The sequence below is a fragment of the Mus caroli genome, unplaced genomic scaffold (assembly GCF_978045245.1).
Source record: "Mus caroli unplaced genomic scaffold, Mus_caroli_1 scaffold_2, whole genome shotgun sequence".
NCBI classification, from domain to species: Eukaryota; Metazoa; Chordata; class Mammalia; order Rodentia; family Muridae; genus Mus; species Mus caroli.
The window spans coordinates 13765764-13791187 of NW_028227257.1; the positions used below are offsets into that span (position 1 = coordinate 13765764).

General features: G+C 49.3%; 1 protein-coding gene across 2 annotated transcripts in view; it reads right to left on the reverse strand.

Moving 5' to 3' along the window:
• Positions 1-242: 242 nt before the first annotated feature.
• The window catches only part of Eya2 (EYA transcriptional coactivator and phosphatase 2), a 170564-nt gene continuing 145382 nt past the window's right edge, over positions 243-25424 (reverse strand). The window contains exons 10-16 of one of the 2 annotated variants that reach the window (XM_085832304.1): positions 17961-18050; positions 10378-10436; positions 8161-8321; positions 5559-5673; positions 4679-4800; positions 2687-2787; positions 243-916 (exon numbers count right to left, since the gene is read on the reverse strand). In XM_085832304.1, coding sequence (XP_085688430.1) covers positions 836-916; positions 2687-2787; positions 4679-4800; positions 5559-5673; positions 8161-8321; positions 10378-10436; positions 17961-18050 — 729 coding nt within the window. In that variant the 3' untranslated portion in view covers positions 243-835. The remainder of the gene's footprint in view (positions 917-2686; positions 2788-4678; positions 4801-5558; positions 5674-8160; positions 8322-10377; positions 10437-17960; positions 18051-25424) is intronic. The other variant, XM_021149209.3, reaches the window with a different exon arrangement.

Below are 25424 nucleotides of genomic sequence, written 5' to 3' on the forward strand. Positions count from 1 at the left end.
CGGGGTAACCTAACATATTCTCCCGGCTCATGGCTACTTGTACTTGGCTGTAGAACAAACCACCTGTATGTCCTTTGAGGTAAGAGCCGTGTGTTTTGTTTTGCTTTAAATGACAACATCTCTAAATCCAGCTTTCCAGAGAGAACATGGCTCAGGTTTGGCCCAAAAGATGCAGGTACCGAGTGCTGCCAGCGACACCCCTCCCCACTTCACTGAAGCCAGTACAAGTTCAAAATGGATTTTTATTATTTTTGCAACTTAAAAAGCTAACACATGGACACCTAAACAACGGGCAAAGGTCACCACACTCTTCTGAAGTAAAATGTAAACGTGGTTTTTATTGAATGCCTTTATCCATCATGGCCGAGTACCCTAGCCTTCCCAGAGTCCCCCCCTCCTACAACACAAGATGGCGGCATAAGGCACGCACACTGTCCACATGACATCGGGCTTCCCCACAGCCCCACACCACCTCCCTTGCCAACGCCCAGAGAATGATTGTCCCTGAAACACAAACTGGGTACTCACCACCCGAAACCAGACCAACAGCCGAGAAACCACAGTACAGGGACCCGTGGGTAATGGGAGTAACGGGTGCAGTCCATAAATTAAAAAGGAGAACAAGACGAGCTGGGGCGCCCTTGTTTGGGTCTCTGGGTTTCATATCAGAGTCCGACTCTCCGTCCCCAAGGGAAGAGGACACTTCTGAAATGGCCGTGGAACATGTCCCCTAGGTATAGGGCCCCTAGCTAGTTTCTGGTGTCTAGGGCCCTCATGGTATGAGATGACAGGGGCCTGGCTGGTGGGTGGCAGGCGGTGGCTGTGACCCGCACTGCTATAGATACTCCAGTTCCAGGGCATGCCTCAGAGCCTCCAGGTCAGCGTGACAGGATATCCTCCAGAAAGGCATGTTGTGCTAAAGACAAAAAGCAGACGGTTACACATGCTCAGACAAGGTGCCCAGCCAGACTAGAGCGTCCCCAACCATTTTGGCAGGCCCCTGTGCACCCAGCAACCCCAGAGAGCAAGGCAAAATCCTCCAGCAGGTGTTAGTAAAACATCACACAGGAAGCAGAGCGAGGCAGCCTCTGTTTAGGTGGCAGTAGGTGGGTGTCAGGGGTGGAGGCAGGAGAATGGTGTGGGTTTTTCAGCCCTTGAAAGGTGAATGAAGGTTTCCTGCTGTGCTGCTGGCTGCAAGGGAGGATATCCCAGGAAGGGCATCCCTGGGCCAGTGAAGGCATCTGCTGGCTGTGGCTGGCTGGCTCTCTCTCTGGCTCTCTCTCTCTCTCTCTCTGAGACAGTCTCTCATTGAACCCAGAGCTCATCTAGACTGGGCTCCATCTTTCTCTACCCCTGATGCCCCCCCCTTTTTTTTTAAAGAAAAGAGGGAGAAAATTATTTATTTATTTTATGTACAGCATATAAATACACTGTAGCTGTCCTCAGACACGCCAGAAGAGGCCATCAGATCTCATTACAGATGGTTGTGAGCCACCATGTGGTTGCTGGGAATCGAACTCTTGACCTCTGGAAGAGCAGTCAATGCTCTTCATCACTGAGCCATCTCTCCAGTCCCCCTGTGTGGTGCATTAAAAGTTAGAAATATACACTTCGAAAAGAATAACTCCTGCAGCCCTTCTGATGTCTGGACAGCTCCGTGGCAGCGCCTTTATAGATACTCTCAGCTCATTTCCTGTCAGAACACATTCGCCCCGCTCCTGGCTTGCCTCGCCAACCCCTGTTTTCCACTCTCTGCTACACACACACACACACACACACACACACACACACACACACAGAGCTTTGCCACTCCCTGTCAGGTCAGGCATGTTGTGGTCCCCAGGCTGAGTGGTGAGGAAAGGATCTTGTGTCTAGAATGGTGGATGGCATAAAGTAGATGCTCAGCTAGCATAACCCTCATGCTGGCTGGAGCACCTCATGCCATGAAATGAGGGAAGTGGAGGGAGACTGTGGCAGCTGCCAGCCACAGACCAGAGCACCTACGTGAGGTGGGTGGGCCAGGCCTGAAGTAATTTTGTTAGGGAGAGGACTAACTGTGGGCAGCCTCCTGGGTGCCTGGCCTCCTCTGAGCTTTCCCTCTGAGACCCTAAACACATTTGCATCTTTTGGGGACTTGTTAAATGGCAGCAAAGGGAAAACGCAGATTCCTGAATTAAGCTTCATAACATTAACTAGGAGCTGGTCTGGCCTTGGGGTGGGGGTGGGCACTCTCTGGGGTGCTGTTGACAGGGCCAGATCCAGGGTCCGGGCAGCTGGTTCTTTTCCAAGAGGTCCCTGAGCTCTGCTGGAGGCCGAGACCGCAGCTGTGGGATTGTCTTTTCATTAGCCTAATGCTGCCTTTATTAGCAGGGAAGAGTTCTTGGAACCTGCCGCCTCCGCCTCCGAGCATGACATAAAATGCCCTGCACATGCATGTGCACGGGTCCTGCTGGTCCACAGTCTCCCAGGGGTCTGGAACCCGGCCAGGCTGCCAGGGGCAGTGGCCAGGGCCACAAGGAGGATTTGTGAGAGGAAATTACTCAGGATGCTTAGGGATCTGCAAATGGGAGCAGCCTTGGAGAGCAGAGCCTGAGACAAGGCACAAGGCTTGGGGGTGGGAGGCGGGGGGCGGGGGGAGCGGGTGGGGGGAGAGCAGTAGGCACGCTGCACAGAGAGGTCCCGTTACCTTTTTGGCTCCTTGCTCTTCCTCCACCCCGTCACCTATCACAATGTAGACAGCTTTGCGGCCAAACCTCTGCATGATTCTTTCGAAGCAGCTCTCCTTGCCTGCGTGGAGATGGGAGGAAGGAAGGAGACTATGGCTGGGAGAGCCCGCAAGTGGTGGGACAGTGTGGGTGGCAGTTGTCCAGGGAAGGAGATCCAGGGCAGCCACTGCCACCCTTTCATCTACCGCCCCCCCCCCCCCCCCAGCGAGCTCAGCACTGTCATTAGTTATATAGGAAGTGGCCAACTCCAACCACCCAGATAATTTGAGCAGCTTGTCCCCAGAAAGAGGCTAAGCAGGGCAGAAAGTAGGCCTCTGTCTATCTACGGTGCTGCTATTTGGGCCTTGGTATCTCACTCTAACAGAGGACTCAGTCTTGCTCCACAGACTTGCTCCACAGTATTGCAAACCCAGGCCCTTTTTTTAAACTATGGCCAAGTGTGGTGGTGCAGCCCTGCCATTCCAGCTACTTGAGAGGCTGAGGCAGGATTTGAAACCCAAGTTTAAAGCCTGCCTGGGGTATAAGGGGGCTCAAGGCCAGCAGAGCCAACTTAGTGAGACTTGATCTCAAAATAAGAAGTAAAAACAGGACTGGGGTGTAGCCCAGGGACAGAATGTTTGTCTAGAGTGATCGAAGCCCTGGGTTCAATTTCCAGAACCACAGAAAATAATTATTTTCTTATTTTGCCCCAGTAAGAAATTTAGGAAGGAAAAATGACTTAGCTGGTAAGAATGCTTGTTGGGTAAGTATGAGGACCCGAGTTCAGATCCCAGCATCTACGTAACAAACTGGAAGGGTCCCTGTACACATACACGCACACACACATATGCACACACACGTGCACACACACATGTGCACACACATATACACACATGTGCACACACACGTGCACACACATACACATACACATGCATGCATGCATACACGCAGGAATCCACTGCAGACAGGCAGGATAGCTAGGGCTTGCTTGCTGCCAGAGCAGCCTAAATAAACAAGAAACAAATAAGTTCAAGGCCCAAGTTTGGGAGACACTCTGATTCAAAATGGAGGAAGAGGGAGAGTGAAAAAGGTGGCCCCCTATATCCCCAGGCCTCTGCCTGTGCAGGCATGTGCATGTCCATGCACACATATGTGAACATATGTCACATGCATACATCACACTCACACGCACAAAATAAAAGAATGAGATTTAAAAATAACTAAGGCTAAAGCCATCTCAACTAACTAGAATTTGTGAGTGTGTGTGGGGTGTACACATGTCTGTTCGTGTGAGTGTGCACAGGTTCACATGCCCACGCAGGTGCTGTAGAGGTCAGAGGTCAATGTCAGAGGCCTTCCTAAATGTCTCTCTGTTGTTTGAGACAGGGTCTCTCATTGAACCCAAGTTCTGTAGTTCATCTAGGCTTGCTGTGTGTGCCTGCTCAGTGTGGGGGTTACAAACATGTACAGTCATGCCTCACTTTTTTTTTCTTTCTTTTTTGAGACAGGCTCTCACTATGTAACTGCCCTACACCACTATAGCTGTCCTGGAACTTGCTCTGTAGACCAGGCTGGCCTTGAACTCATAGAGATCCACTTGCCTCTGCTCCTGAGTGCTGGGATTATTCACACACTACCATACCCAGCCATGCCTAGCTTTGTAAGGTGGGTACTGGGCATCAGCTCAGGTCTCATGGTGTACATTTAGTGCTCTACCCACCAAGCCGTCTCCCCAGACCTAGGTTTGCTTTTATTCTGGCACATTTGGCGTGTAAGAATAAAAAGTGAGCCTCCCCATGAGAAAAAGAAAGCCATCACTCCTTGGGATTCTCAAGGAACTCAGCAAGGCGCTAAGAGTAGTCAGGGCTGGTGCCTCCTGTACTTCAAGTCCAATCACATTCTTTGGAGGGCTGCGAGGGTCGTTTGTGGTCTGGGCGAGAGTCCCTTCCATGCCCAACTCCTGCCCAGCCTACCTGTCTTGGTCGCACTGTAGATATTCTCAATGGGAAACACGGAGCCCAGACCGTACAGCAGGACCTTGGCCAATGCAGGGATCAATTGCGTGGTGGTGACCAACACATTGACACAGTTGGGTCTGGGGACAAAGGTAACTTTGTGTCAGTCCCAAAGGTACTATTAGGACAGTCCTGGTGTCATGGGTGGGTTAGGGCAGGATCTGGGGGTGATGTGTGGGATGGCTGGGCTACCTTCGGGGCGGGGGAGTGATGTCCAGGGACACTGTAGCTGCTTCTGGCCCAAGGCTGCCCCACCTTGGTGTGAAGTGGGGTGACTCCTTCCTTATCTGTTCATTTATATTTATATGTTATTGTGACACTTTGGCTGGTCTAGAACTTGCTATGCCAAGGCAGCTCATAGAGATCTTCCTGCCTCTGACTCCTGAGTGCTGGGGTTAAAGGTGTGCCCACTATGCCCAGTTTCTTTCCTTACTTAGAAGCAAGAACGTATTGTAAGAGTGGCAAGCTCGTAAGCTACAAGGTTCCAGGCCATGTGATACAGAAGACGTGTGAGACTGCTCTGGTGAGGACTGGGTTCCACAAGACAGCACAGGGCAGTCCTAATCTTTTGAGAGCTCTGAACCTGGAAGGCTACTGGGGAGAGCATCTCAGCTCTCAGAGCAGGTGCCCACTGTGCCCTCTGGGCCTTGAAGGAGAGCTGGTGCCCACTGTGCCCTCTGGGCCTTGAAGGAGAGCAGGTGCCCACTGTGCCCTCTGGGCCTTGAAGAGTTAAGCTCCAGCCAGAGCGCGGGGAAGCAAGCGAGAGCCCTGCCAAGGGTGAGAATGGAGATGTCACTACTGTGCCCGGCTGAGGGGGGTGGGGGGTGGGGGCACTTGCCGAGAGTTGATGAGATTGAGGGCTTTCAGGGAGTGGGTGAGCCAGAGGTCAGTCAGGGCCTCCAGCTCGGCGCGCAGCTGCAGCCACGTCTCTCTTTTGGGAGCACCTATCAAGCCTGTAGGAAAGGCAATAAAGAGGACATCCTCGTGTTAGGAAGAGCCAAGGGGAATTAGGGAGCTCAGATCAGAGCACTCAACGGCAGCTTAGTTTAGCCACTCTGCCTTCAGAACATCCACTGGCTGATTCATTTACTCATCCACCCACCTGTCTACATAGCCATCCACACACACACACACACACACACACACACACACACACACACACACGTCCGTCCGACCGTCCATCTGTCTAGCCAGCCACACATCCATCCATCCACAACCCACTCATCCATCCCTCCATCCATTCATCCATCTATCTATCCATCTACACATCCATCCATCTATCATCCATCAAACCCCACCGACCCATTCATTTATCCATCGATCAACCTATCCACTTATCCATCAATCTACCCACCCACCCATCCATCTATCCATTATTTCAAGATTTTCTTCTATGTGCTTGGAATCGTACTGAGGTTTAAACCATTAAGATGGACACGGAGACAGAGCAGAAGATACTACTGGCCAACTTTGCTGGGCTCTTGCTCTGCACAGAGCGCGTGCTTTTTTTTTTTTTTTTTTTGGATATTAACTGGAATCGCTTTATTTATTTATTTATAAATTTTTTTATTACGTATTTTCCTCAATTACATTTCCAATGCTATCCCAAAAGTCCCCCATACCCTCCCCCCCAATCCCCTACCCACCCACTCCCCCTTTTTGGCCCTGGCGCTTCCCTGTACTGGGGCATATAAAGTTTGCAAGTCCAATGGGCCTCTCTTTCCAGTGATGGCCAACTAGGCCATCTTTCGATACATATGCAGCTAGAGACAAGAGCTCCGGGGTACTGGTTAGTTCATATTGTTGTTCCACCTATAGGGTTGCAGTTCCCTTTAGTTCCTTGGGTGCTTTCTCTAGCTCCTCCATTGGGTCGACTGACTTTCTATCCTGGCCTCAGGGCTTGTCTTTGTCCCCCTGAAGCACTAGGTGTGTGCTTGCCTCAGGACCTTTGCATGCTCCATTGCAGACCCTGAACTGTTCACTTCATACCTTTGTCATCTTTTACCCAGCTAAGTCCTCTACCCAATGTCTAGGGTCAAGTCCCTCCAGGGTATCTTTTCCCAACATGCAGACCTCTTCTTTCCAGGGCTTTGTGCAAGGCTTTAAAGCTATGAGCTCATGAGCCAGGCATAGTGGTGCACACCTTTGATTTCAGTGCTTGGGAGGCAGAGGCAGACAGATTTCTGTGAGTTCGAGGCCAGTCTGGTCTAAGGAGTAAGTTCTAGTACAGTGAGGGTGGTTAGAGAAACCCTATCTCAAAACAAAACAAGACAACTATAACAACAATGTGATCACACATTTGATGCCTCCTTAACCTCCAGGCTGTCTACTCTAACGAGACAGGGCTAGGAGGGACTTGTGGGGTCACAGGGCCATCTGGGTGATAAGGTGACAGGTCCATGCTTGGTGTTGAGGCAGTGCTGCCCTGTGTCAGCCCAGGTCATGCATTTGTAATTAGCTTCAGGTAGCTGCTCTAGAGACAGCCCTCGGTCCTCAAACTGCACACCCAGCATGGTTTGGAGGGACCATGGCCTTCCCTGAGCACAGTAGCCTTGATGGGTGGTGGTGGTGGGGCCAGGAATCTGTATTCTTTTAGAAACAAATGTAGTCTGCCACCAGAGTGGTTTTGATAGTGTTAAGAGGACTCCATGGGGACCCAGCATTCTGGGACAAGATGTGTCATTCACTGGGTGACATCAAGGCAGCCCAGAGTGGTTGGCAGATATTTGTTTTGTTGCTGTTGTTTGTTTGGTTGTTTTTTGAGACAGGGTTTCTCTGTATAGCCCTGGCTGTCCTGGAACTCACTTTGTAGACCAGGCTGGCCTCGAACTCAGAAATCCGCCTGCCTCTGCCTCCCGAGTGCTGGGATTAAAGGCGTGCGCCACCACACCCGGCAACATTTGTAACCACGACATCTGGGAGGCCAAAGCAGAAGGACTGCTGTGAGTTTAAGGCTGGTCTGGCTACATAGAGAGGCTGTGCCTCAAACCCCAAGCTAGGAGTAGGGAGATGGTTTGGTAGCTAATGTGCTCACTATGGAAGTATGAGGACCCACGTCTGCATCCCCAGCATCATGTAAAAAGCACCAGCCCATGACCAGTGATGGAGAGGCTGAGACAAGAGGGTCCCTGGGCCTTGCTGGCCAGCTAGTCCAGCCTAACAGCAAGTCCGGGGTCAGTGAGAGACCCTGTCTCAAAAAACAAGGCAGAATGATTGAGGAAGATACTGAACATCAGCTTCCTGATGCACACCTACATATGTGCCTGAATGTACGTGTACACACACACACACACACACACACACCAAACCAAACAGCCCACTTATATTCTTGTATTCATACATCTTCCAGAACCTTCCAAAGCAGTGCCTGGCCACAGCAGGGCCCAGAAGCACCTGACCTAGACTCCTTTGTTCTCCCCACCCTCTCCTCTGTCACTCACCACCCACGTTGTTGCGGTAGGTGTTGTACATCTCCTTCACACGGCGGTAGCGGAAGGCCAGTTTCCTCATCCAGTCCACACCGCCATGAACACCTGTACCCAGGCACAAGCTGGCTCCTGGTGCCGTGCTGTGGAAACCATCAGTGGAGAAGTTGTATGTGCTGGAGAGACAGGACAGGGTGACATTAGTGTGAGGGGACTCAGGTCCCTGGGCCCACAATAGGCTTTGAGGTATCCATGGGTGCCTGGATACACTCAGGGTATGTGTCTGGAGTGGGGGAACTTTATCTCTCATTGGATTCCTAAGAAGACCGCATGTTTCCTGAGCCATGTACATGCAAAGGACAAACAGAGGCCTTGTTTCTGCCTTTGGGCATCAGAGTGAACTCCTAGGCTCTTTTGGAGGAACCATTACTGCTTCTGCACACAGTAGCCAAGCCTGAGAAAGCTTCCATCTTTTCTCTGTGGAATTCCAAGGGCCAATGAGCTGTGCTTACTGGGGGCCAAAATGTTCAGAACCTTGAGTCTGACACCTCAGCATTCCTCTCTCTTCCCTTCATCCAGACAAGACACCTCAAGTGTGCTCATTACAACACTCTTGAAGAGGACTAATTAAACCTTGTAGATACACTCCTGAAGCAACTCAAGCAGCCACGGGATCTTACAGATGTTGACATCTGTCTTTCTGTAATCACTCTATCAGTCATCTCTCTATCATCTACCATCCTTCATCTCTGTTATCCATTTTTGATCATCTACCTACATACCTACCCATCCATCCATCCATCCATCCATCCATCCATCCATCCATCCATGTACCCACCTGTCTATCCATCCATCCATCCATGTACCCACCTGTCTATCTGTTTATCTGTCTGTCTGTCTATCTATCTATCTATCTATCTATCTATCTATCTATCTATCTATCTTCATCTATTATCTACCTATCTACCTATTAATCATCTATTTATCTACCAATAACCAATCATCAACCTTTCTATCAATATTCAATCAATCGTTTATTATCTACTTTTCATATCACCTATATAACATTTAGCAGTCAGCTAATCTACCAGCTACCTATCGTCTGTCTATCCATTTATTTATCAACTAACAGCTATCTATCACCTATCCATTTGCTTTTCAACCCTCAATTAATCAATCCTCAATTAATCTGTCAATTATCTATCTTTCTATTATTATTCAATCAATCAATCAATCAGCTTTTAATTATCTCTCTGTAGCTATCTATCTATCTATCTATCTATCTATCTATCTATCTATCTATCTATCATCTATCAGTCATCTACCTGTCACCTATTATTTATCATCTATCCATCTATCTATCTATCTATCCATCATTCATCCATTCCTCCATCCATCTATATCCAACCATCCATCATCCATCCATCCATCATCCATCCATCATCCATCCATCCATCCATCATCCATCCATCCATCCATCATCCATCCATCCATCTATTTATCCAATATCTATCCATCCATCTATACATCCATCTATCATCCATCCATCCATCCATCCATCCATCATCCATCCATCCATCCATCCATCTATCCATCCATCCATCCATCATCCATCCATCCATCATCCATCCATCCATCCATCCATCCATCCATCATCCATCCATCCATCCATCCATCCATCATCCATGTATCATCTATCTACCTACTTATTTACCTATCTCATGGTAAAGACTATAAAGTGGCCTCTCCTTTGAGTATTAATCTTTCCCTAAATATCTTTCTTTCTATCAAACTCTGTGCTGGAAATCTGAAGCTGGGGAGACCTGTCAGTGGGTAAAGGGCCTGCCTCACAAGCCTAAGCACCTGACTTTGGATCCTCAGCATCCATAAAAAATGTAGATCACGGAGATGTAACCTCAGGGCTGGGGTGAGGTGCTTCAGAGACAGAGACAGGAGGATGCCTGTTGGCCAGTTCATTTAGCTGAAATAGTAAACTCATGGTTTACTGAGAGGGTCTGTATCAAAAATAAAATAAATGTGATAAAGGAAGACACGGAACATCTGGCATTACACACACTTGCACAGATAAGCACATCTGCACACACTAAAACAAATAAAAAGATCCACATTGGCTCATCCTGAAATTCTTTTTTATGGTAGAGATAGGAGTCCAGTTGGACCTGCGTGGAGGTCCCCAAGTGGGAGGGAAACTCCTCGGCCCCAAATCCTTACCTTAAATCCTGACCATTGTCATCAGATGAGACATCATCCACATGGATTTGGTCACAGTCCTTGTGGAAATGTGAAAAGGACAAAGACGTGCCAGTTAGTCTGAAGTGGAGCTGGTATTTATTTATTTATTTATTTATTTATTTATTTATTTATTTATTTATTTTTGAGACAGGGTCTAATGTAGCCCAGACGAGTCTTGAACTTGCTATGTAATGGAAGATGACTTTGACCTTCTAAGATCCTCCTGCCTCCACTTCCTGAGTGCTGGATTGCAGGTAAACATCACCACCGCTAGTGATAGACCTAGGGCTTCATGCCTCCTAAGCAAGCACTATCAACTGGGACACATCCCAGCCTAGGGGTGTTGTGTTTCCTGGGCTGGAGAGACTGCTCCTCCAGAGGTCCTGAGTTCAATTCCCAGCAACCACATGGTGGCTCACAGCCATCTATAATGGGATCCGATGCCCTCTTCTGGTGCATCTGAAGACAGCTACAGTGTACTTACATACATAAAATAAATAAATCTTAAGGAAAAAAAGAAGAGTGCGTTTCCTAAGCTGAGGGTGGCTGAACTGTGGAGCTGGCATTCTTGGGAGCTGGTCTGGGTTTTGTCACTAAAGGCTAGGGCCTCGGCTGAGGTAATGACTGCTTTCTCTTTGGCTTCCATATGAACAAGCCCATGGTCACAGGAGCGTTATCAGGTGAGTGGCCAGCTCAGCTGGGTGAGCTTTGCACACGTAAAGGTGATTAACTAAGGTTCTGTTGGGGGGACTCCAAGGCTCCCCAAGACTCTAGGAAAAGTTACCCTGGCCATCAAGTGGGTGCTATTCAACTTTCACAGCACAGGGAGGTCTGTCCCACCTAGGCATTAACCTCGTCAAGTCACTGTCTGCTCCACAAGCGGTGAGCACCTGCTCTGTGACTCAGTTTCCCTTCTGTGTCAACAACCACATGTATCTGAGGGCACCATAAAACAGGATGCCCAGAAAGTTCTAGGGAGAGAGCTGTTCTAGGACATGGGAGTATGTCAACATCCAACTCCTGGACTGGGGTAGTAAGCTCTTCCAGGAACGAGCTTGTAAGCTGGCCTGGCGTCATGGCTATATAGCCCACTCTATGTTGCAAAGTGTGTGTGTGTATGTGTCCATCCATGGGTGTGTGTGCACACATGCACTCCCACACTCAACTGTGTAGATACGTGTGGTGGCCAAAGGCTTGGGATAGCTCTCTTTCTTCTTTTTTCTTTTAAGAAGAATTGGAACTTGGATTTAATTAATTAACTGATTAATTACTTTTTATGGGCATCTGTGTTTTGCCTGCATATGTGTCTGTGTGAGGGTGTCAGATCTCCTGGAGCTGGAGTTACAGAGTGTTGTGATCTTCCATGTGGGTGCTGGGAGTGGAATCTGAGTCCAGTGGGAGAGTAGCCACTAACCACTGAGCCATAGCTCCAGACCCTCCCAAAGTATTTTTGATAGCCAACATGTAAATAAACCAAGGGGACCTCTTTCTGAGTTCCAGGTACCATGTCATTTGGAACTGAACTTTGGCTGTGCCCTGGGGCCTGGAAGTCCACATTGCAGTCTCTCCTGTGGTGCCATTTGGCTTAATCTCACTGTGTTTACTTGGTGCTTGGGGACATCAGAGTTTGAGATTTTTGCTTCGTAGCCGTCCGGCATGAAGTAGGGTCCAAACCCATCCTGACACTCTGATGAGCTTCACTACTCTTCTGAAACAGCCTAAGTTGGCCTCTAGCCCACTGTGTGATCAAGGCTGACCCAGAACTGTTGATCCTCCTGCTTCCACCACCCGAGTGCTGCGAACACAGGACAGGCCTGTGCTACCACACAGTTCATTTATGTGGTACCAGGGATGGAACCAGGGCTTTGCGCATGCTCTGCCAACTGAGAGTCTTCCTCAGCACCCAACGGTTTGCATTTACAGTGCAAGGCTGACTTCACAGAGCCAGGCTTGGAGAGAATAGAGTGAACACCCTCCTCTCTCTGCCCTGCAGACCTGGCACAGGATGTCCGCTTGAGCGCCCTGCAGGGGTCAGACAGCCCCCACCCCAGGGCATCCCTGATGTCAGGGGAAAGGCACGTAAAGAGGCTCTGCTTTTCTCATCTGTGAGGGATTGTCAGGGGCGCTAAACTGTGACAACAGGCGCGATCACATTTCGAACTTCATAAAACACCATGACTTTCGCTAGACACTACCTCATTCTCCACCAGCTGACCCGAATCAAGTTACCCATGAGCCATTGGCCAGGGCCACCGGACAATGCAGGGCCCAGGGAACCTGACTGGGCTTTTTGGAGGAACACTGAGGCTCTGAATCTGCTGTATCCCCAGGTGTGTGGGGGCAGTCTTCAAAGCTGGAGGGGAGGTACATTCACATGAAGTGCAGAAAAATTCTGGTCAATCTCAGGTCAAAGGGCACTAGCCTGGGGAAGGGATTTCAATGGGACCAATGGCAAAGACAAACGAGTTCCGACGGCCTCTACACAGGTGAGACGATATGAATTAGAGAATTCGTGGAGAGATCAACTATATAATGACTGCTTATTGGGGCAGCGAGGAGTGGGAGGAGGGACTCACGACACACACACACACCACATACAAACACACACAGCACACACACCCCTCCCCTTCTGCCTTCTGGAATGGAAGGAAACTTCATAGCCTGGAAGACCAGGGCAGGCCCTCAAGTTTGCTCACAGAAGGCATCCGGAATTGTGGAAAAACGACTAAGAAGGAGAGAATCACTGTGGGAGTGTGTGTGTGTGTGTGTGTGTATTGTGTATGTGTGTGCTGACAGTAACCTACTAAAATATGTGGTATTTTAAAAGAACAGATATAGAGAATCTGAAAATGGGAAAAGAACAATCTAGGCATTTATACATCTGGCAGGAAACGACAGGTCCACAGGGCAGAAGCTGACGTTGGCCTGGTGGGCAGTGGAGGGTTAGCCTTATCTAAACAGGGTCACCAAATTCATGATAAAGATAATAACAATTCTGAGAGCTGGGGGTGTAGCCCAGATGGACGTCCTTGTGTAGCATGGCTCTGAGTCCAGTCCCCAGCACCATTATCACCATGGCAACAAAACAAGGGCTGGGAACGTGGCTCAGCAGCACAGTGTTTGCCTGGCTTGCATGACCCTAGTTTTGTTCCTCAGTACAGAAACAAACAAACAAACAAACAAAACCCAACAATAAAACCAGACAAGAGCTGGGTCTAGCCTGCTGGTAGAGTACTTACCTAAATACCATGAGGGAACTCTGTGTTCTGTCCTCAATACCACACACATACACACACACACACACACACACACACACACACACACACACACAGAGAACACATAGACACAAACACACAGACATACACAGACATACACACACAGACAAAAACACAAATAGACATACGCAGACACACAGACATACACATACTGAGACACAGACACACACACAGAGGTTAAATGTATATGTATTACTTTTGAATAAATTATTGAAAATCTCTTCCCGGGAGGAGACAAACCTAACATGTGTTATGAACTTTCACTGTGTCAGGGACTCTGCCTAGACCCTTACATACGTTAAGAGAGACTCTCCTCTTCCTGCCTCATGTGGGAGGAAGTGAAGCAGAGAGCACCAGGGCATGTTACGTATGGGCTGAACTGTCCCTTTCACACCATAACCTCCAATCCCTGTGAGTGTCTTTGTTTGGAAATCGACACGGAATGCAACTCCGACGAGTCCCTAGGTTTGGACCCAGGGGAGACATTTGTCTTTCCTGCATCACCTGCATGAGCCTAATTTGGTTTGATGGGAAGCTAAGCAGGCTCAGGCAGGTTAGTACTTGGATGGGAGACAAGCCAATGAGCTGACACAGAGAGCAACATGCACGAAGGAAGAGTGTGGCCGAGATGGGGTGACACACGCATGCCGAGGCACACTTGAGACCACCAGGAACTGGGGCCGTCTGCGAGGCCCAGACCGACTCCTGTAGAGGCTACAGGGTGTGCGCACAGCATGTGGGGTGTCTCTGCTGGGGAGATGGGTCCGGCTCCCTGCTTACTCACTCATGGTTGTGTTATCTGTCAGCACGGACCTGTGAGTGCTTATTATACTTTGAGTTGGAATTTAATCACTCCGTATTTATTACTAAACCATCCCAGCTTTGGCCACTGGGGACCCTTTTGGTTGCATCCTGTTCCTTTGACATCATGAATCATTGGACTTTGAGAGCTTCCTTAGTTTCTGGTGATTTAAGTGTCCTTTCCTCTTCAGCAAATCCTACTGGTGGTTGCTACCACAACCAGCCTTCCTTATTTTCTTTCTCTCCTTCCCTTCCATTCTCTTCCTTCCTTTCTTCTTTTTTTCCTCCCTCTTTTTTCGAGACAGTATTATTCATTCTGAACCAGCTTCTGGCCTTGAACTCACTATGTAGGCCAGGCTAGCCTTACTATGTAGCCAGGTTGGTCTCACTATGTAGCCCAGGCTGGCCTCACTATGTAGCCCAGGCTGGCCTCACTATGTAGCCCAGGCTGGCCTCAATATGTAGCCCAGGCTGGCCTCACTATATAGCCAGGCTGGCCTCACTATATAGCCAGGCTGGCCTCACTATGTAGCCCAGGCTGGTCTCACTATGTAGACCAGGCTGGCCTCACTATGTAGCCCAGGCTGGCCTCACTATGTAGCCCAGGCTGGCCTCACTATGTAGCCCAGGCTGGTCTCACTATATAAACTAGGCTGGCCTCACTATGTAGCCCAGGCTGGCCTCACTATGTAGCCCAGGCTGGCCTCACTATGTAGCCCAGGCTGGCCTCACTATTTTTAGCCCAGGCTGGCCTCACTATGTAGCCCAAGCTGGCCTCACTATGTAGCCCAGGCTGGCCTCACTATGTAGCCCAAGCTGGCCTTACTATGTAGCCCAGGCTGGCCTCACTATTTTTAGCCCAGGCTGGCCTCACAATGTAGCCCAAGCTGGCCTCACTATGTAGCCCAGGCTGGCCTCACTATTTTTAGCCCAGGCTGGCCTCACTATGTAGCCCAAGCTGGCCTCACTATGTAGCCCAGGCTGGCCTCACTATGTAGCCCAAGCTGGCCTTACTATGTAGCCCAGGCTGGCCTCACTATGTAGCTCAGGCACGTATTGCTCTTTGCTCTGTCGAATGTGATGTGACTAACTGCTTTGAATACCTGAGCCCTTGAGGTCCTTATGTGGGGGACTGTAACCTGAAATTGTGTGCTAAAATAAACCCTTACTTCTCTAGGTTGCTCTAGTCAGAGTGTTTCATCACAGCACAGAGCCAGGATCCCAGGCAGATCCATGGGCTCTGTGACAGCCCCTCTGCCACCCTCCTGGTGTCTTCATCGTTCTCCACCTGACGTGATGTGACATATGCACTTGGTTGGGGTGGGGAAGCAGGAGAGTTCTCTGAGGGCCCTGTTTGTAGAAAGCAAACAGGATACTATTCCCCTAAGCCTCTGTGCACAGAGCCTGTCCTAGGTGCCTGTCTCGCTCCCGAGCCTGGCTGCAGCCCACCTTGAGAAACTGTTCTTCATGGTTGCCCAGGGTTGCCTGTCTCAGCAAGCAGCCTGTGTCTACTCCTGGAAGAAGACGTGGTTCCAATTCTGCCAAGGGACTCTGGGAGACCTGGCATGGGGACATTGTTGAACAAGGTTTGGAGAATGAGAGCACTCTGGAATCCCTGAGCAGCTCCAGTGGTCTGGTGACTGAAATGGCCCTCCGCAAGCTGTGGCCACTATAGTCACTGACTTTGGGGCCTGTGAGAAACTGGAGGGAGGGAGTCTGAAGGTGCTGACTGGAGCGCACACGAAACTGGCTGATTTCCCTCTCACCAAGACAGACAGACAGAGTGCTTTGTGCTTGCCTGGGGCTCCTATTGCTCAACCACGAAACCGTTCACAGCCCTGGGGTCTTCGGAGGGGCCCCTTGATGTCTAGCCTTGGCTGGGAACTATTTCTATCCCACAGCCTGGTCCTCAGGTGCCAGTGACACCCTGAGGACAGATAGAAATGTTCTCCCATGTCCAGCTTCATTTAGGTCACCTTTAGCTTTCATTCTGTTCTGAATGACTGTGGTGACGGGCTTACAGTCAGTGGAACCTGCATGAAGCCTGCGGACCCATCCATCGGCTCGCCTGGGGGAATCCACCCTCTTCCCCTTGAGCAGAGCTGTTCACTTATCACAAGGAAGGGTAAGTCTTACTTCCCTCCTTGCTTTGTCGGCCGAGACGCTGATAGGTCACCTTAAAGCCTGATCACAGCTGTTAGCTTGAGCCTGGGCAAATACTCTTTTGTCTCTCCTTCAGCCTTCCTTCCTGTAGTTTTATTTATTTATTTTTTAGAGCTTCCTTTCTATGACGTCAAAATTTAGAGATTATTATTGTGTGTGTGTGTGTACACATAAACCTGAGGTGAGTGTGTGCGTGCGCCACAGTGTGTAGACGAGGCCAGAGACCAAGTCTGCAGATTCCCTTCTCTCCTTTCAGCTTTGTGTGGGTTCTGGGATCAAAATTAGGATGCCCAGACACCTTTAATTTCTGAGCCATCTCACTGGCCCCAAGGAGGAATTTACCCACAAGTCTTTCAACATAGACTAGGTCTAAACAAATGAGTTAAGCTATGTCGGACCCTTTCTGTCCTTTCTTTTCGCATCTTGATCAGGGATCTAAGGGCAAACACAATAAGAGTATTCTCTCTCTCCCTCCCTCCCTCCCTCTCTCCCTTCCTCCCTCCCTCCCTCCCTCCCTCCCTCCCTCCCTCCCCCTCTCCTTTCCCTCTCCCTGTCCCTCTCCCTCTTATGCACCAGAAGAATGTAAATTCTTTATTAAAAAGCTTTCACTCTGACCCCACTGCTAAGTATCGTTGCCCCAAGAGGATCTACCTCAATGAACGTTTTAAGTAAAGGCATTTCAGAAGGAAGAGGAAGAGGCCACCAGTTTTTTTACTGGGTTAGCAGAACCACCATCCCATGTGACTGGAGCAGAGAGAGAGGAGGTCCAGCAAGGTCACTCTGACAAGAGTGTCCCCCTAAAAGGACACTGACTACAGTTCTGCACTTTCTTAGTAGTCATCAGTAAGAGATTTGAGTCTCTGAGAGACACAGGACGTCTGGAGGATGGCTCGATGTTCTTCTAAAACCCCACACTCTGTTCCCAGCAACCACATCAAAGTGGCTCACACCAGCCTATGCTCCAGGAGATCCGATGAGTTCTTCTGGCACACACACACACACACACACACACGCACACACACACACACACACACACACACAATGTATTTAAAGGAAAGGGATCAGGCAGTGGTGGTGCACACCTTTAATCCCAGCACTTGGGAGGCAGAGGCAGGCAGATTTCTGAGTTTGAGGCCAGCCTGGTCTACAAAGTGAATTCCAGGACATCCAGGGCTACACAGAGAAACCCTGTCTCAAAAAACTAAAAAAAAAAAAAAAAAAAAAAAAAAAAGAGGAAAACATTTCTATCGGAGATAGCACTCCCTACTCCCAACTAAACATGAGTAGCCCCAGCAACTGTGAAAGCGAGCTTTGCGTGCTGACCTCCAGGTCATTGAAGAACAGGTGTGTGTCAGCGAGGTTGAAGATCATCTCCTCCATCATCAGGCCGATGCGCACAGACGTCGTGGTGTCCTGTGGGAAAGAGAAGGGACAGTTTTCTGCACTTGTGGCCTCTGGGGCTCTGGAAGGCAGCTGGAAGTCCCTGCTCTTCCGGATAGCTCTCAGCTCTTGTGTGGCTGAAGGCATAGCCTGGGATGAGCATAGCTTTTCTACACCAGGAAAGAAGATATTATAAAATGACGTCACTCCGAAGTGATAGCTACAAGGGATCTCTGAGAAACAGTGAGGGGGACGGAAACAAGCTGGTCAGAGCATACAGTGCGAAACATTTGAATCATGAAAGGCGTGTCTGTCCCCCACCCCCACTGCATACAACACAGTTGGCTACCGTAACGGTTCACTGCCAACTCTACTGACACAGACTCATCGTGGGAACACACCTCTGGGTATGCCTGTGACGATGTGTCCAGAAAGGTTTGCCTGGTGGGAAGACCCAATCGGGTGTGCATAGCTCCATTGTCTGGACTGGGATCCCAAACCAAATGAGGAAGGAAAGATGGCCAAGGAGCTGGGCAGAGCTTTCATCCGCCTCTGCCCCCCAACTGAGGACCCAAACTGACCAGCTGCCTCTGGGTCTTGCTTCCACCCCACGAGAGACTGCACTTCAAAACCATGAATGGACGCTGGGCAGTGGTGGTGCATGCCTTTAATCCCAGCACCTAGGAGGCAGAGGCAGGCAGATTTTTGAGTTCGAGGCCAGCCTGGTCTACAAAGTGAGTTCCAGGACAGCCAGGGCTGCACAGAGAAACCCTGTCTCGAAAAAAAAAAAAAATCAAATAAAACAAAACCATGAAAGGAGACAAGTCCTTCCTTCCTTAGGTTGCTTCTGTCAGGGATCTCTGTCATGAAAGAAGAAAGTAGCTGACATAAGGTTCTGCTCCCAGTCACCCATCCCCGAGGGTGATACATTCCAGTGCGCAGTGAACATAGCCGGTGGTCTGTTATGTCTGACTCATGAATGGAGGGCTGTTTGTTTGTTTGTTTGCTTCATTTTGTTAAAGATGTATTTATTTTATGACTATGAGTGCTTTATCTCCATGTATACCAGCACACCAGAAGAGGGGATCGGATCCCAGCATAGATGGCTGTGAGCTACCATGTGGTTGCGGGGGAATTGAACTCAGGCCCTCTAGAAGAGCAGTTCTCCAGCCCGTGGTTTTTGGTTTTTTGTTTGTTTTGTTTTTTTGTTTTCTTTTGTTGTGAGGCAGGGTCTCTCTGTGTAGCCCTGGCTGTCCTGGAACTCACTCTGTAGACCAGGCTGGCCTCGAACTCAGAGATCATTTGCCTCTGCTTCCTGCAAATGCTGGGCTTAAAGGAGTGTGCCACCCCCACCCCTGTTGCTTAGCTTGTATATGTGTGTGTGTGTGTGTGTGTGTGTGTGTGTGTCAGTGTTTGATTTGGCTCTGAACTGTCCTCATAAGCTCAGGTAGTGATAGTTTGGTCCATATCTGTTTATTTTGAGAGTTTCTGGAAACCTCAGTGGGTGGGGCCTAGCTAGAGGAAGTAGGCCAATGTGGGTTGGCCTTTAACTGTTGTATCCGGTCTTGGATATGTCTTTGTCCTCCTTCCCTTTCTCCCTCTTTCCCTCCCCCACCCTCTGCTTTATCCCCCCTCCTCCCAACATGGTGAACAGCCTCCACCTCACACCCCTGCTGCCACGATGTTCTGTCTGAGGACTCAGGACCAAGCAACCATGGGCAGAACCCTCTGGAACACGTGAGCAGAGTTAATCTTTCCTTTTCAAAGTTGTTTTCCCAGGGCTTGGGGTACAGCTAGCTAAAAGCTAAGTGTTTCCAGCTGGTAAAGACAGAGACGAGTTACCCCTGCATAGAGACTGAGAGTCCAAAAGCCTTTAGAAAATGGATCTGCTGGGCCCCGAGGACTCAGGTGTTGTATGTGGTACAAGTGATATTTCAAGTCTGGGTGGGAGCTTTAAGGGCCCTGCCGTCTCTCACATTCTCCACAACACAGATCTCTTCACAGAGCCTTGCCTAAGCCTGGGCTCCAGGATAAAGCTAATGAGGTGCACACTTGCAGATGACAGTGGGTTTGTGGGTGTGCTGGTCAGTTTTTATTGTCAACTAGACACAACTTAGAGTCCTCTGAAGAGAGGGCGCCTCAGTTGAGTAATTGCCTCCGTTGGGCTGGCCTCTAGCCATGCCTGAGACTGTCTTGATTGGTGATTGGTACAGAAGGGCCCTGTGCACTGTGAGAGTACCATCATTAGGAAGTGGGCCCAGGCTATGGAAGAAAGCTTGCTAAGTATGTGCCAGCAAACCAGAGAGCAGTGTTCCTTCATTGGTCCTGCCTCTAGGTTTCTGCCCGGACTTCCTTCAGTGAGGGACTGTGACCTGGAAGTATAACCCAAATAAACCCTTCCCATCTCTAAGTTGCCTTTGGTCGCTGTGATGACCACATCAACAGAGACCAGGCTAGAACAAACAAAGCTTAAGTGAACCGAGTCTCTGTCTGCCACCTCCTGCTCAGGGGGCTCAGGCAGTAAGGGGTTTGCTGTGCAAGCCCGAGGAACCGAGTTTGACTCCCAGAGCCTGAATGTACATACAATGCTTCATGCGGTGTGCGGATTTACAAGCTCAGTGCTGGGAGGCAGAGACAGGTGGGTCCCTGCTGGCCAGACTGGCCGAACTGGTGAGCTCCAGGCCAGTGAGTGAGACCCGTCTCAAACTGAGGTGAACGGTGCCTTTGTAATAACAGCTCAGATTGTCCACAGGCCTCCATGTGCACATATGCACCCATGACCATGGGCACCAGCACACACATATACACGCACACACATGTATGTACACACACACACACACACACACACAGAGACAGAGAGACAGAGAGGCATTCTTGCTCTAAAAGTAAATAATTCCAATCACAAAACTCTTTTGACCTTAAAAATAAAACAAAATAAACAAAAATGAAACAAGACAACTAAAAGGAAAAGCGGACCTTGGCTTCACACACAGCTGTAGAGAAACAGGCCAGGACACCTCCTCAGGGTTTCAGAGCCTCCCATTCAGGGTTCTGGCCAGGAGGTGGCAGACAGAGACTCTGTAACTGCAGAAGGCAATGGGGGGGGGGTGACAAACCTCCTGGAGCCTGGCGGGTGTTAGTGTGACCCAGGGAAGGCTGTGTGCCTCCCCTCCATGCCTCTGCACAGCCCTTAGGAAAGGCGTGCCTGCCTGCCGTGCACCTGACTGAGTGTGGCTGTCACGCAGGGGGACAGGGGAGAACAGGCATCCTGCCCAAAGGGACTGACTCAGCTCACAACAATCACTGCGTGTAAAATCTGCTTCTCCATGGAAAGTATTTACGCAGCTCTGAGACACCAAATGATAGATATGAATAGAGCTGAGGTCATTCGTGACTGGCTGATAGAGGCAGGACCTTCTTTCTTTTTGTTTTTGACAGGGCCTCATGTAGCCCAGGCTGGCCTCAAACCTACCACATAGTCAATGCTAGTCTTGGACCCCTGGCTCTCTTCTTCCACCTCCCAAGTGCTAGGATTAAAGGCCTTTTGTGATGTAGTTATTCTTTTGGTGTTGGGAGGGAACCCAGGGCCTTTGCACACGCTAGGCAAGTGAGTGTTCCACCATTGGGCTATGGCCCCAGCCTTGAGAACTAAAGTTTTCAATTTTGTATTGTTCGAAGTCAGAGATCACGGAGAGGGCAGAAAGGAGAAACGTGGAGATGAGCATCTAAATAGTCCACGCAAGTTGAAAACTGTTGCCTCCTGGCAGAAAGCAAAGGTGGTGGCTCGTGTGGGCTGCTGTTTCTAAAATACTTATCTGGATATAATGTCCCGAATTTAAAAGTATATGCAGGCTTTTCTTGGTTTAAACCAATTAAGAATAATTGGCAACGTATTCTGAAATATCACTTTGTTTTTCTAACTGGGGGGTGGGGTGGTCCATACTCATTATTGTGTTTGTATGTTGTACTGGCTAGTTTTGTGTCAACTTGACACAGCTGGAGTTATCACAAAGAAAGGAGCTTCAGTTGAGGAAATGCCTCCATGAGATACAACTGTAAGGCATTTTCTCAATTAGTGATCAAGGGGGAAAGGCCCCTTGTGGGTGGGACCATCTCTGGGCTGGTAGTCTTGGGTTCTATAAGAGAGCGGGCTGAGCAAGCCAGGGGAAGCAAGCCAGTAAAGAACATCCCTCCATGGCCTCTGCATCAGCTCCTGCTTCCTGACCTGCTTGAGTTCCAGTCCTGACTTCCTTGGTGATGAACAGCAATGTGGAAGTGTAAGCTGAATAAACGCTTTCCTCCCCAACTTGCTTCTTGGTCATGATGTTTGTGCAGGAATAGAAACCCTGACTAAGACAAATGTGAAAAGCCCCCACAGATTCAAGTGTTTGAACCATGTGGTCTCCTGCTCCCGTGCTTTCTCAGACACCACAGACTGTGTCCCCCAAACTGTGAGTCAAAGCGGCCCCTTCCTTCCCTGAGGTGCCTTTTATCAGGTATTTGGTCAGAACAAGGACAAAAGGCACCAATAAACTCTTGAGCAAGGGACCTACTGAGAGATGACCCATGCAGAACCGATGGTGAGGTGCAAAAGATGAGACCTTTTGCGATCTTCTGCAACCTAACTGAGCCACGCAGCTGAGGGAGATGGAGAGAGCACAATGGAAACCCACATCTCAGCAGAAAGAAGTCTGTCAGACGCCCCTGCAGTGCTGCGAATACTGAAAGTTGATTGTCACAGGGGCAGAGGACATGGCTCAGTCAGGAAAGTTCCTACCATGTAGGCACGAGGACCTGAGTCTGGGTCCCCAGTACCCAGGAAAAGGCCAGGCATGGTAGCTTGCCTGTAACCCCAGTGCTGGAAATGGGCCAGAGACAGGAGGGTTCCCAGAGCTTGTTGGCCAGCTGCACACATATGTGCATTCACACACAAACCGTATACATGTATATGTGTGTGTGTGTGTGTGTATATATATATATATATATATGCATATACACATATGCATATACACGTATATTTGAATATATGTACATACCCTGCCACAGACATACTTGCATATACTTACTATTGTTTTAAAGGACAGATAAGTTAAAAGAAAAACAATTCAGGTGTGAGACTTGGAGAGAAGTTTCCCAAGCACTTCCAGCTGCCTGCTGGATGCACCCAGAACACCCAGCCTGCTCTGCTGGCTTTAGTGGCGCAATCGCAATTGCAATCGACAGTGTGATCCTGTCAAATACAGCCGAAAGCATGGCAGCTTCCTCACTACGCTTTCCGATCCACAGGAACCCTGTATCAGCCAACGGTGCACGGAGGATTAAACACACCTGACCCAGTACGGGTCACATCCCATGGACTCCTGTGGAGGACTCACGCCCTCATCAAAGACGCAGCAAGAGCAGCTGATGCCCCACTGTGCAGCCAGAGATGCCAGGCACTTGAAAGGCACTTCCCTAACCATTGCATGCTCTTCGGATTAAAGCAGGGTCAGTGGTTAACTTGCTAAACAAGCACCGTCCTATGAGGATGACTTGAAAAACAAAGATCAATTAAAGCCAGAACCGAGAGACTGGAGAAGGGCTCGGTGTGGAACACGCCCCTGGAAAGGCTCTGTTGGGGCAGGGCGGGGAGGATGGAATGCCATTCTTGTTGGCCTAGGATGTTTGCGGGTGGCTGTCTCCCTGAGAAGCTATAAACCAGGCCCAGACTCGGCAGATTTTTCCAGCAAGCCCTAATGTTCTGTGGGTTTCTGGAATTAACTTTGATGGCATCGTGGTGGTCTGTGCATGCCTTGGGTTAGGGGGCTAGCAAGGGATGGTGGGGCTGCCCTTGGGGCAGAGGCGGTACTCTGGATCCCCACGAAGCACGGGGACCCAATTCTAATGCCTTTGTGATGAAATTCTTCTAGTTCCAGGAGGCCGTTTCATCCTGTGGGCTGTTCAGACATCAGCCTTGTGGTTGCTACGCTATCTTGGGATGTGTGGTTTTATTTCTTGGGTGGAAGAGAGACCGTAAAACTATAAAAAGGGAAAGTCTTTCCTAAAACGAAATCAATCTGATGTGCAATAATCAGGAGAGAAGGTAAGGGGCATGGGTTGGAACCATCTGGGCAGCACTTGGTTCCTGGGCCAGAGAGATGGGCGTGGCTTTGAACCATCTGGGCAGCCGTAGGTTCCCTGGGCCAGGGTGATGGCTCACCGGTGGAGAGCTTGCAGCTCTGCCAGAGGTTTGGTTCCCAGCACCCACATCAGGTAGCTGACAATCACCTGTGGCTCTGGCCTCTGGAGGCACGTAGGTGTCGTGGTGCACACACATACCACCCATCCATCACCACACCCGGAAGAGGCTGAGCCGGTGGATGTAACACAGAATGGCAGCCATCTGCCCTGTCACCCACAGCAGTTTAATTAGGGTGTGCGGATCCCTCTGTGACATGTCTCAGGCACTGGAACTCAGAGATCCACTTGCCTCTGCCTTCTGGGTGCTAAGATTAAAGACGTGTACCACCATGCCCAGTTTATAGTCCAGTTTTGTTTTGTTTTTTTTTTTTTTTTTAAAAACTTTAAATTTTTTATGTTTTTTTTTAAATGTAGGAGTGCTCTGATTCCACAGAAGCCTCCATGTCAGAAGAGGGCAGCTTAGTTCCCAGCCTATTTCCTCCAGGCAAATCAAGACTCCAAGGCCACACTACTAACAAGAGGCAAAAGCTGGGATTTGAACCCAGGACTTTCCAAATGAACCAACTAACCAACCAACCAAATCAACCAACCAACCAAACAACAAAACCCCCAAAACTAAAAACTTCATTCCCTGAATATATCTTTGCAGAGACAATGACATAAACCAAAATACTTATTACGACTACAGTGAAGGCAACGATCACATTTCTTTTGATAAATGCCTATTTTAAGACGACGGTTGTCTACTTGTTAAGATTTAAGCTGGGGCCAGCAAAATGGCTTGGTGGGTAAAGGCACTTTCTGTGTTAACTTGGCAACCTGAATTTGATTCTTGGGACCCAAACAAGGATAGAGGGAGGGAATCATCTCTACAGAGTTGTTCTCTGAATGCATATGTGCACACACACGCGCGTGTGTGTGTGTGTGTGTGTGTGTGTGTGTGCATACACACACTTACTTGCATACATACATAAAACACGTTCACACACAAGCTCCACACACCCACAAACAACTCTCTCTCTCTCTCTCTCACACACACACACACACACACTCTCATCTGCTAGCATCCATCTCTTTAAATGTGTTTCTGAAAGATGGCTGGTGGATGGTTAACAACTTGACTAGGCTGGTTAACTTTTTTTTCTTGTGTTTCTGGATATAAGGGCTCTGTACGTACCAGGCAAGTGCTCTACCACTGAGCCTCACCCAGGCCACAGAGGGCACATC